This window comes from Cinclus cinclus, chromosome 23 (assembly GCF_963662255.1).
Source record: "Cinclus cinclus chromosome 23, bCinCin1.1, whole genome shotgun sequence".
Lineage (NCBI taxonomy): Eukaryota > Metazoa > Chordata > Aves > Passeriformes > Cinclidae > Cinclus > Cinclus cinclus.
The window spans coordinates 4,911,252-4,923,861 of NC_085068.1; the positions used below are offsets into that span (position 1 = coordinate 4,911,252).

At 44.0% G+C, this 12,610-nt stretch overlaps 1 protein-coding gene across 4 annotated transcripts in view; it reads right to left on the bottom strand.

Annotated features, from left to right (window-relative positions):
- Positions 1-12,610, bottom strand: part of CAMTA1 (calmodulin binding transcription activator 1) — a 234,288-nt gene that overhangs the window by 6,638 nt on the left and 215,040 nt on the right. For 2 of the 4 annotated variants that reach the window (XM_062507526.1, XM_062507527.1), the window contains exons 20-23: positions 11,627-11,820; positions 11,363-11,437; positions 6,587-6,617; positions 3,141-3,322 (exon numbers count right to left, since the gene is read on the bottom strand). In XM_062507526.1, coding sequence (XP_062363510.1) covers positions 3,141-3,322; positions 6,587-6,617; positions 11,363-11,437; positions 11,627-11,820 — 482 coding nt within the window. The remainder of the gene's footprint in view (positions 1-3,140; positions 3,323-6,586; positions 6,618-11,362; positions 11,438-11,626; positions 11,821-12,610) is intronic. The other 2 variants (XM_062507528.1, XM_062507529.1) reach the window with 1 other exon arrangement.

Here is a 12,610-nt window from a genome sequence, read left to right on the forward strand (position 1 = left end):
TATCCAACCTGGCCTTAAACACTTCCAGCAATGGGGCAGGCACAGCTTCTCAGGCTAACTTGTTCCAGTATCTCTTAATGCTCACAGAAAAAGATTTCTTCTTAATATCTAACGTAAAGTTACCCTCTTTCAATTTGTATCAATTACTCCTCACCCTATCACTACAGCCCTGGATGCAGAGTCCCTTTTCACCTTTGCTGTAGCACCCTGCACACACTGGAAGGTGTTGTGAGGTCTCCACACAACCTTTTCTTCTCCAGGCTGAGCAGCCCCAGCTTTCCAAGCCTGTCTCTGTAAGGGAGGTACTCTAGTCCTCTTATCAACTTCATGGCATCCCTTGGACTTGCTCCAACACTTCCATGTCCTTCTTACGTTGAGGACGCCAGAACGGTGTGCAGGACTCTGATGAGCAGAGCAGAGGGTGAGAATCCCCTCCTCCCCATGCTCCTTTGGATGCAGCCCAGGACAAAACTGGTTTCTGGGCTTGGAGCACTCAGTGCAAGCTCATGGGAAGTTTTTCATCAACCATGACCCAAGTCTTTCTCCTCAAGGCTATTTTCAATCACTTCTCCACCCAGCCTGTCTATGTGTGTGGGAGTACACTGACCCAGGTGTAGGAGACTGTAGTGTAGACTTACATTTTACTTTGTTGAACTTCACGAGGTTCACACAGTCCCACCTCTCCAGCCTGTCCAGATCCCTCTGGATCCATCCCTCCTGTGTGTGACTGCACCACATAGCTCAGTGGTGTCAGCAAACTTGCTGGGGGTGCCCTTGATCCCACTGCCCATGGCACTGACAAAGATGTTGAGCTGTATCAGCCCCACCACTGACCCCACTTGTCACTGGCCTCCATGTGGACTGTGAGCCACTGACCACAGCTCTGACATGTGGCCATCCAGCCCGTTATTCATCCACCCAGTAGTCCATCCTCAAAACCACATCCCTCCAATTTACACACAAGGATGGGACAGCGTCACTTTGCATTTGCAATTTTTTCCTTGGCCAGGTGGAATTTACAGCATTTGTATGCAGGTGTAATAATTACTGCCAAAAAAACAAAGACAGAAAATAGTACAGGAATTTCCCTAAAGGAATAAAGTAAATCTGCCACGCATACATTACTGAAAGATTATATTTAGTATGTAACAGCTTAAAATAAACCCTGAATTCCACAGCATTTACACTTAGGCCTCAAGATGATAACCATCCAAATTAACTAAGATACCCTATTTTTTAAATTATCTCTTAGCTCAGTGTACTAGTGTGTGTGTCCCACTGCAGACAGGAGTGCAGGTAGGTACTGTGAGTCCTTTATTCCATTAACACACTGCCAGTTAGACATGGAAACTTGCAGTCTGCAGCTGTCAGTCTCTCATCCTCTCTCTCGAGCTGGCCCTGGGATGCCAAGGAAGTTCTTTCTCCTTAGCAGATGGTACAGGGCAGCCCTGCTCACCATGGGCTCTGCAGCAGGCACAGCCAAGTGAACCTCCAAATGTTACCAAAAATGGAACCAATCCATGGTCAGACTGTCACTGGGGAAGCTCTGAGGTGGTGCTGTGAACACCACGCTGCTGCTTTGAACCATGATAAACAGGAGGTGCCAGAACCAGTGCATGCACCAAGGTAATACATTTACTTATCTGAAATGCTTGGTCAAGAGAATCTAAAACTAATTGCCTTCAACCAATTAATTCTTTCTTGGATAGTCTGCACTGCAGTCTTTCTTGTGTCTTAGAAGTCCTTTCAGTCTTTTCTTTTCTTGAGTTCCTCACTCAGTGGCACTTGATTTGATTACAACAGTATAAAGTCCAATAGCAGGGACTGGTATTTCCTCTTCATTAATACTTGGTGTAATAAACCCTTGACATTTTCAACTACAGTTAAAAAATACAGGTTGACCAGGGAAGAATTTTGGACAAATTAGGACACTTGAGAATAGAAACCCTCTGAGTAAAGTGCTGCTAGGAGAGATTTTAAGTGAACAGTATAGCACTGCCTTCATGCTATAAAGGCAATCTTCTTTGGTTAATATTTTTCCAGTCTTAAACTGAGGCAGGGAAGAGAACTAAAATGCAGCATTTGCAATTACAAGCATTAATAAACTGCTGTAAGGAAAAGAACACTACTGGGATTTATAGAACTGAATAGCAGAGAGAACATTCTTAGTGAAGATGCTTCAATCCAGTTTGGTAGACTTGCAGTGAGACTATTTTTTTAAACAACAGAGGAAATGAGGGCAATGAAAGTGACAGCAGCAGGCCAGGTGCTGCTGGATGGTGTGCAAACCTCCCCAGGAGCCTACAAGCACTGTCATGCTGGCTTGGATCTCTTCTGGGAGTGCCTTCCTGAGCTGAATGGGGGCTGGAGTGAGGACAGCTCAAGTGATGCTCAGCTGTGAGTGGAACACCCCAGAATAGGAAACAGGCCCTGGCTTTTGCAGGTCTCCAAAAAAAAAAAAAAAAAAAAGCACCACCCTATGCCAGCAGCTCTGACACCATGCACAAAACTGCAAGGACTGTACATCTGATTTTGCACTTACGAAGCCTTGAACAAACACCTCCCCAAAAACCATATTCTACCGACAAGTAAGCACTTCTAAGGCACAAAGTTATTCCCTCTGCAAGTGCTGAAGAGCAGATGGAAGGAAAAAGCACGTGCAATAGAGATGACCACTGCTAAGGTGTCTGAAATCACAGCCGTGATGCTGACATACAGAAAGGGAAGAGAAGATGATTTCAAACATGAGCTTTCAACCCTGATTCTTGGGAGGTACATCCTGGCTCCCAAACTGCTCCAGCCAGCCAAAGTTTCTACCCCTCACACCATGTTGCTCACTTGGACAGTGTTCAGGAGGTGCATCTGTGTGCTGAAGCAATGTAGAAAGCAACAGCCCCAGCAAGTGGCAGCTCCTATCCCTGTGCCCTCCCCAGTCCTGTACAGAGTGTCAGCAAATGAACCAGCCCTTCTCAGAAAACGTCACAGCAAACGATGGCTTCATGGGTAAAGCGTAACACCAAGCTGCTTTATCAGAGTGACTCTGGAGTGCCCAGCCAGGGAAATGCTGAATGAGTCCCAATGCTGAAGATCAGTTTACAGGACAGGGTGCAAGAGCCAGAGAAGGCTGGCTGGCAAGTTACCTGTTGCTCTGAGAGCTGAAATGGCCTGTGGGATATTTAAGACAAGGGAGATCTTGCCTTTTTCCAGATATCTCATTTAGGCAGCAAAACAAAAAAGACAGAAAGGCCCAATAAGAATGACACCCCAGAGAACATGGTCTGCAATTTAATACACACATCTGAGCTTCAAATACATTCAGCCCCTGCAAGAGGTAAATGAAAAACAGAAATTACTTTGAAAACTTTTGTTGCAGGTACAGAGATGCACATCCCAATATGACATTTTCACACATTGTCCTGAACTCAAACAAATGGGACTTTCCTACCCCCTGAAATTTTCCTCCATTATCTTACTAAGAAAGGCAAGAAACCAGGTACCTCAATGCAATGTCTGCTGCATGGCACAGATTAAAACCACATAAAAAATACAAGTCCTGGATGCACAGGAGTAGGAAAAGGTTTGTTGCTAAAATGCCGAAAGGGGAAAGAGTATGCAGAGAACAAAACACAGCAGATGTTTATTCAGGTATGAAATGCAGCTGTACTTACCAGAGAAATGACTTCAGATGCTACACACTCCCCAAAACTGGAGAGCAGCATTGAATCAAACAGTGAGATCATGGTGGGGTAAGGGGGCCTATTTGTACATGAAAGGTGAACAAAGACAGTTTTTATTACTCATGATCACGGGTAACAAGTGCACTTGTTCTGCCCCAGAGAGGACAGAAGTTTTGCTGTAGGCAGAAGGTGCCTGACTGGTCATCCCCTCGAGATGGGAAAGACTCACTCCTTGTGATCTCCTCCAGATCATCTCCTGCCAAGGGTAGGGCAGAGAGGGTAACACTGCAGGCAGCTGTGCAATTTGTTCACATCCACACCTGGACTGGGAGCAAAGCTCTGTTTCGCAGGAAGCTACAGAGGATGGCTTGACTGATATGAAGGCAAACATTTGTGTATGGGGGCATGGTGAGGAGCTGAAATTCCTCTACTGCAGCAGGTTTCCTTGAGATGAAACCTGTTACTTAAAGACAACAGCAACTGGATGGGCTTTTTTTTCCCCCCTAAAATGTATTTTAATTTCTACTGCAGGAGTAAACCAAGTCTTGTCTCACTCAAGAGTCAGCCAGTAGAATCTCCTGCCTTTCCCTCTTTACTGATCCTGGTGTAATGTCACCCAAACAATCTAGGAAAAAAAAAAGTACACTCAATTTGGAAAGGTTTTAAAACTGAAACCCAGAAGCGAATACTGTGATCATTTATCTGCACACTCCAACAGCACGTGTATAGAAAACACCCAATTTGTGTACTACAGACACCATGTTTGCAGGCACTCCCTCAGCAGCAGGGGCTGTGTCAGCCTGGACACATCAGCAGGCCTGGGAATATTTTTGGTGTTTGTCCACTCCAGCAACAGACACACACAGGGTGCAATCAGAATGCAAAGCAGCAAATAACATCTTGCCATTACAGACTTACTTTGGCAGAAGAGCAGCCAATACATTTTGAGATAGCTCACAGTTTACTTTTTCCAGACAGAGAGCCACCCCATTTCCCCATCAATCAAATATCACTGCTCATTCCAGACAAAACCTGCAAATGCTACCAAACTTCCAGAACCTGCCTCCTGCTAATTTGTCATATGCTGTCATGTAGAAAAAGCCTTAGAAGTGGAACAACTATTTCCCCTCCAACACTGACAACTAGCCTCTGCTAAGGCAGCCCCTGTAGAGCCTGCCCTCAGGGCACCTCTGGCCCTTTGCCCTAATTTCAACCAATTCCCACTTCATCTGTTATTAGTAAAAACTCCAAATTTTAACTTATAAAAAACTGAGGACATACAACAAAAAATGGCAGCATACATATCATCATTTGGAAACAAATGTCATTAGCTGCTACTCCTTTGTTAGTCTAAATAGTTAAACAAATAATGGTGTCTCCAGCAGGCTCAAACCCTATTCACGTTCTCACTATTGAGTCCTGATCTCTGCAATTCCAAGTCAATATAACTCTGTCATCAATAATGCAGTTTTCCTTTTACAATGTTACATGGAAGCAGGGGTGCAGGCCACCCCTCCCTTGCTGAAGACAATAAGCAATAAGCACACAAACTGTGATATTTCTGGTAGCAGTCTTTTACAAAAACCCTGCTGCCCTAACAAGCTCTCAGGTGTGAGATGGAACAGAGCAGCCTGCTGGCAGCTGAGGCACATGCTTTAAGAGACCTGTCAAGGCAATTCTCCCACTGATAAATAAAGACTTTTAGCTTCTTCGTGTATTTGCAGCTTTGTAGGGTTATAATATATAGTTTTATATTTTCCAGCCCTTTCTTACTCTTTCACATTTTCAAACAATAGTTACTCCTTTTTAATACATTATGTCAGACTCTTGAAGTTCTATTTAGTCTTATTTTCAATAAAATAATTTCTAGCAAGGAAATCTTGTTTAGCATCAGCATTTGGGAGTCAAAACAAGATATAGGGCAAAAAACCTCCTGGAGACACTCCAAGGGGCAGGCCCAAGGGTGGAACTATTGGATTTTTCTGCTAGATACACTAATTAATCAACCTTACAAAACTGTAGAAATCCTACACATGTGGTCATACCTATGTTTTCTGCACCTGAATGCTTTCATTAAAGAACTGCTCTTTATATCAGCACTTTAATATTGTTCAGAAAGCCTTTCTTTTGATTCCAGGCAACATCATCTCTTGCCACCCTGCTGTCTCACAGCCTACCAGCCACTAATGTGACTGAGCACACAGGCGAGTGGGCTCTTGATGCTGAGAATGAGACTCCCAACAGAAGTTCTCTTGGCACTTACTATAATAGTTACATCATCTTCACTTGTTTTTGCTCTCCTTCCCAGTATGTGGATTAATAATGAGAGAAACAGCTGTCAAAAAGCTGGCCCTACCACACAACCAGATATGTAAATTACCAAAAATCAACTTTATAGAAGATAAAGTGCTGGTGCTTAACCATCTTTGGGATAAAAAAGCACTGTGAGGAGCTTCCATCTGGCTCAGGCAGAAATAAATATCCATTTAGAGCAGGCTGCACCTGCAGTGCACCTTCCTATGATCTACCCTGAATGCTGCTGCAGTCCATGACAATGGAACTCATTGAGTGTGTGTGAGTGCAGATCCTGTCAAATTCCAACATCTACTCACAGCCATTTTGGATACTGAAAAAATACCCCACCAACAACGCCATCTAAGCATGCCCATGATGAAGATACATGTCCTTTTTCACACATTCATGCATTCAACATCTACTGCAGAGCTGTCCTGTTACAAAAGCAGCAGTGTTAGTCATTGCAGTAGGGTTAGTTTATACAAGATTCTTTCATATAATTAATGGAGGTGAAACTTACTGGCATATCTCGGCCGCAGCCCCATGCAAGCAAGCAGAAAGCAAATATATTTAAAATGGAAGAGAGGAACTGGCTAGCAGGCAGCTACACTCACCCTTTTGTACAGCCTATGGTCCACCAGAGGGCTTCAGAGTGCAAAACAATACCAAAGAGCTATTAGACACACATGGCAACAACTGTACCTTACCCAGAGCTTCACTTCAGGGAGGAGGAGACAGCACTTCTGCTTGCCTGGAGACAAAGAACCCTTCCCACTCCTGCCTATGGGATTCCTCTTTACCAGGGAAGGGCAGTCCTGTGTTTAGGTGCTTTAGGGCAGAAAGTTATAAGCAAGTAGAAAAAACCCAACACTGTCATCCCCGTGGCATTTCTAGCTGCATCTTGCCTCCCCTGGCAGAAATCACCTCTTTTCTATCTCATTCCAAATACTACTGCATAAAAAATACTGCAGATCATAATTCCATATTAGCAGTGGTTTAGATATTCCCCAGAAGAGTAAAAGTTGCCTAAAAATCAGAGAAAGAATAGGAAATAGGAGGTTACCTTCCCAGTGCAAGCTGACTGTACCATACATGAATTCAGCCCAGCAAATCCAAACCCATTCGGAGCTCCCGGATTTCCTTGCAGCTCTAGATGTGTCACATCTGGGGATCACTAAGTAGGTGGAGTCTTGCCAAAATCATCAACTATGCAAAGCTTTGGTTCTGCCTCAGGACAGTGAGCCTGGAGGCAGCTCAGTTCACAGGAGGTGTTAGGGGCAAGCTTTAGGCTGGAACTTAATCAATTAAGTACAAGCTGACAGGTTTGGGCACCATGGGAAGATGGGTGAAGCTCTCCTGGGAGGCCAGGAAGCTTCTGTTTCTCAATCTCAACAAACAACACTTTTGTGACAGATCATGTTGATATTGTGTTATGCTGATGCATGTTTTTCACCAGATTTTTGAGAATATGACAAGAGATGGATAAATATGGGGGGTTCTGTTTAAAGTCAAAAGGAAACAATACATGTCTGACGGTCAGAATGACCCCTGCTGATGAATGATCCCTTTTGTCTCCATGACACTCAACTACTAGAGTTCCAATATCTTCTCTAAGAGCATATTCAACTAAAACTTATGTATTTTCTGATTTTCATCTACATCTGTGCATCCACTAGTGAGAGCTCCAACTGCAGAACTTCTCATTAACTCTCCCCAAACTCCTGAAATACCTTCCAGTCAGGCAACAAACATTAAAGTTCAGGAGATCAGATCCTCAAGGTGATCAAAATCACATTTGAAATATTAAGCCTTTGTGCCAAAAAGTTATTAAGCAAAATGGGACAAGATGACCATTTAAGCTGTTCTGAAGGCAAGCAGTGTTCTCATAATTGGCTTAAAGTAGACTTTGATCAATTTTAAATGGAAAAAAAAACCCCACCAAGCAGATAGTTGCCAGGGGAAACCCTGAATAAATCTCACCTAAACGCTATAGAATATGTTCTTGAGAGTGATTTTTTAAATCAGCAACAGAATCTGTTCATGGACAAAAATCTAGGTTAAGCCATTCACGTTTTCAAAGGTTGAATTTCTGAACTTTAAGCATTTACTGCCTTCTCACTTAGCTCACTCTTCTTACAATAGAATGCAACTGGCTTTTGCAGCCTCTTCCCCCAGATCTATCAACTGGCAGAAATCTGCTATAAGATCCTGTTTGTTTAACAATGCATGCTCTCTTTTCTCTCACTCCCTCAGATTTTCCAAAAATATTTGTCATTTCTATCCCTTGCACTATCAAGGCACTGTGGTTCAAAAAGTGGCTTCACAGTGCCATTTTTATGCTACAGAGCATTAACTAACATTAGGTATTAGCTGTTATGGCTCTCCCCTGGATTTCAGGAGCTTGGATAGCTAAAGTGTTTCCTTCTGGACACTGGGGCTTTCTTAAATTCTTGTTTATAGCAGCAGTGTGCTAATTTTGAATAACACAGGAAGAGACTGCAACGAGATTTCAACAACCAGAAAGAGTGTGTGGGGCTCTTAGCCCAAGTACCAGTCCCATCCTCATCAGCTGTACCCTGTGTTGAGTGTCACATGGGAGACTGAAGGGATGTAATTAGGAGGCTTACACAGAGGTGATCTGAAACTTGGCATCCTAAGCTTTATTACTCTACTCTTAGGAAGATGTAAGCAAGAAAAGTCAAGCAGGGAGGAATAATGTTATTGAGACACAAAGAAAATTCAGAAAGCTTGAGGAAGAGCAGGTGAGAAGGAAGCAATTCCACCTGGTACCCCAGTTGCCTTCACCACAAGGCAGCTAAGAAAGAGGGTTGCAGAGCCAGGTTTGGGAAGGAATGGATGCAGGAGCTCTTGCCAGGATATGGCTGTGCCAGGGGAAGCGCAGGGATCTGCCCATCAGGACAGGGAACAAAAAAGCAAACAGGTCAGCCTGAGTCAGCTGAGATGCTGGAGTAAGTGAAGCTCTGTTCTAGTAAGTAGATGATCTGTGTAATTTCCAGTATTATATTTTCCTTTACAGTTGTTTACACAAGCAAAAGGCTTCTAATTTGTCTTCAAAATCCTGCGTGGTAATAAAGTTCTAAGAACCTGATTTGCCTGGTCTTTGTCACTGACTGCAGAGAGCAGAGGTACCAGATCCGTGTGGTTCCTGCAGCCAGAGGAGCCCGAGGGTCTGAGAGACACTAAATCAGTGTGACCCCAGGAACAAAGATGCAGCCCAAGTGTACAGAGCATGAAGTTTACACTGTTGGAAAATGCCTTCCTGCTTGCTAGAGCTTTTTAGCAAGCAGGAGGAAAATGGAGAAGGAGACTGAAACCTGTCACATTTCTAAATGGTTCTATAAATCTAGTAAATTTATGTATTTTTCAAGCAGATTCTGAATGCTGGTTTCATCATTTTGGTAAGTCTTGCTTTCACTTTTAGCAATTACCAATGCCACAGTGTTCCTGTTCAAATCTGTCAGTTACTAGTAATAGTTACACTGATGCAGTGTTAAACTTTTATGACTGCTTGGAGAAAACAGGCAACCACAACAGCGTGATCATTTCTACTTTAGAAAGAAAAGCAAGGCAGTTTTGAAACACGGTTAACATCTTCAGTGGAGGCAAGTCACTTTTTCCTTTTGTTGCATGCTAGCCAAGAACCACAGACAAACTCCCGTGCAATCACAACCAGTACCAAAGTGCCTGTGGACACAGGACAGGACTGCACTGCTGCAGAAATTCAAGCACTGCGCAGTGTGATGTGAGCTAGAGAGAGCCTAATGACATTGAATCCCCCCTGAATTTCTGTCTGGAACTCCCCAAGAGCTAAACCCATCCCACAGACATGCTCAGAGCAGCAACCTTGCTGCTGGAGAGAGGAGACTGACCCTGGGTCTGGTCTGCAAACTTCAGTAGTGCAAATGAGCAAGGTCTCTCTACAAAGGAAAGAGGAGACACTGACAAAGAGGAAGGCAACAAGCTGAAGTCAAGAACTGTTGGAATCACGGGTAATTTAAGCCCTGCAGAATCTGTGTTACTCAACAGCTGGAGTCTTAACTGAGCCCTGTTTGGAGTGTGTGGCACATCCTGGGTGTTGGTGGGAACCCCAGGAACACAGCCAGACTGGAGGCATTCTCTGGGCCTGAGTCTGAGCTGGCTCTAAGAGCCTCTCAGGCTGACCCCAGAGACCCCATGGATGGAAAATTGGCACACGGCTCCCCCAGGGACTGCTTGGATTTCAAGCAGATCTGAGAGGATACAGAAATTCTGAACCTCCAGGACATGCTGCACAACAAACACAACAAAACAACCCCTTTGGTCTCTTCTATATGCCCTGCCAAAAGCAAGAAGTCACTTGTGCTTCTTCATCAATGACTGTGGCTGTTTCAAGAGCACTTGGAATCAGCCTAGGAACTACAAAGCTCTTTATCTTGTCCCCACATATTACTTCCCACTGAACCTGCAGCTAAGATGTACTTCCATAGCATGAACCACACTGACCTCCTGCCAAGTGCAGCTTTGAAATCCTGGAATAAGGACTGAGTCTGTTTCTAAAAATCAGGAGCCTATCACATGCCTCTAAGAGCTCTCCTTGTTAAATATCACTGGACTGAACTAAACATGCTTCAAAATGCATCAGATGTGACCAGCTCCTGAGTGGATGAAATGCATGGGGTAGTGAGAATGGAAGGGGCAGAGTCAGAAACCTCAGGATTCACCATTGTCCAGGCAAAGTCCCAGTTTGCAACTTGATCATATAGGGGATCCTTTCAGCTAAAAGCCACAGCAAATACCCTGCTGGTAAGGCAGTGCTGGCTGCCACAAGGGAGCATTCTGGCAAGCCTGTGCTGTTCCCATGCTGGCAGGAGCTGGTTCATCTTCACGTCTGTGGAGTGGCTGATGTGACTTAACCTGTGCTGCTCTGCTGCCACATGCCACCTACCCACACTGAAGAGAACAAGCACTTGAGGAGAGCCAACCAAATGATTATGTGACCAAACTAAAGGCATTTCCAGCACACACCAGATGCCATCACTTTTTACACTTTCCCACATACCATGAATGTTCTGGGCGGCACTCAGAAGCTGTAGCTGTGATTTAACAGGTTTTTTTTTTAGACATCCTCAACTCCAGCTTTTAAAGTCGAACAACCTGGGCTGTTTTACATTATAAGCAATGGAGCTGTACACAATTCTCTTTCAGCAACAGTCCTAAGTTAAAGATTTCATTTTTGACAGTGCAACTCGGAAAAAGCTCAGCTTTGTTCTTTGACTAAAAGACCTGTAGTGAGCTGGTACTATTACATCTACATTGCACTCATTGCAGACACACCTGAATATTGTCACAATGCTCTTAGGAAAGGCAGATACCAAAAGACAGTGTCATACCTGTGGCGGCAGCGTCGTAAAAACCGCATAATCTTGCGAGCAGCTTGATCCTGCTTCTTGGTAAGCAGACTGCTTCTAAACACAAAAAACCCCAACACTGAAGTGTAGGCAAAACTGGGGAGAATACCACTAAATGCAAGAATAATTATCCTACAAACCACAGTCCTTTTCCCGCTGGCCTTTGTCTGTGAAGCACAGCACAGCCTCGAAGAGCATAAAACTACATACAAAGATGCTAATAGCATCAACACCCCTGGGGCTCACCTGAGTTTCTGCTGTACGATGGTGGCTGCCCGGCGGTTTTGCCTCCTCTTGCCACACTCTTTGTAACTGCGGTAGTACTGCTGGATCAGCATCGCGGCCCGTCGGCTCTGCTGGAATTTTTTCTGCTCATAGTAACTTCGGAATTTGCTCTGGATAAGAATGGCAGCTTGCGTCATCTTTTTATAAAGTGCATACTACAACAGAAACAAAGAGAAGCTGAGGCATCCCAGTAAGACCAGTAAGAAGCAGGTTCCCTATGGTGATAGAGTCTTGAGCCACTAAGAAGTGATGACAAGTAAATAAGTATCTCTTCCCTGACTGGGAATTGTGTAAGAACATGGTGACAGCAAACTGGAACAACTGTAAGATTAGGGGCAGAACTTGGTCTGCATCAAGAAAACAACTATCTGTTTTTCTGTCTGTGGAATAGTTTGACTGGATTAATGGAATCATAGAATAGTTTGCCCTGGGAGGAATCTTTAAAGGCCTTCTAGTCCCATCCCCCCAACATGAACAGGGACATCTTCAAGAAAATCAGGTTGCTCAGAGCCCCATCCAGCCTGCTTGAATGTTTCCAGGGACAGGGCATCTGCCATATCTCTGGGCAACCTGTGCCAGTGACTCACCAGCCCCACTGTAAAAACTTTCTTCCTTGTATCTAATCTGAACCTACCCTCTTTTAGCTTGAAACCATTACCACTTCTCCTTTTGCATGTCTGTCCCTATCTTTCTTAAAAAACAAAAAACCCTAACAAACCTTTAAAACCACAATGGTTGTAAGTCCAATACTGAGCCCAAGACACAGGCAAAACTAAATTTCATTAGAAATACATAACAAGCATCCAACAAACTCACAAATTTGCATGAGCAGTCACACACTTCCCAAACTCCATCTCGCACTGTATTATTTCTAGCCCTGTGATTTCAAGTAAAGCAGGCACAAACTCTTAAAAGGAAAACCTTTATTCTACATCCTTTTCCTCT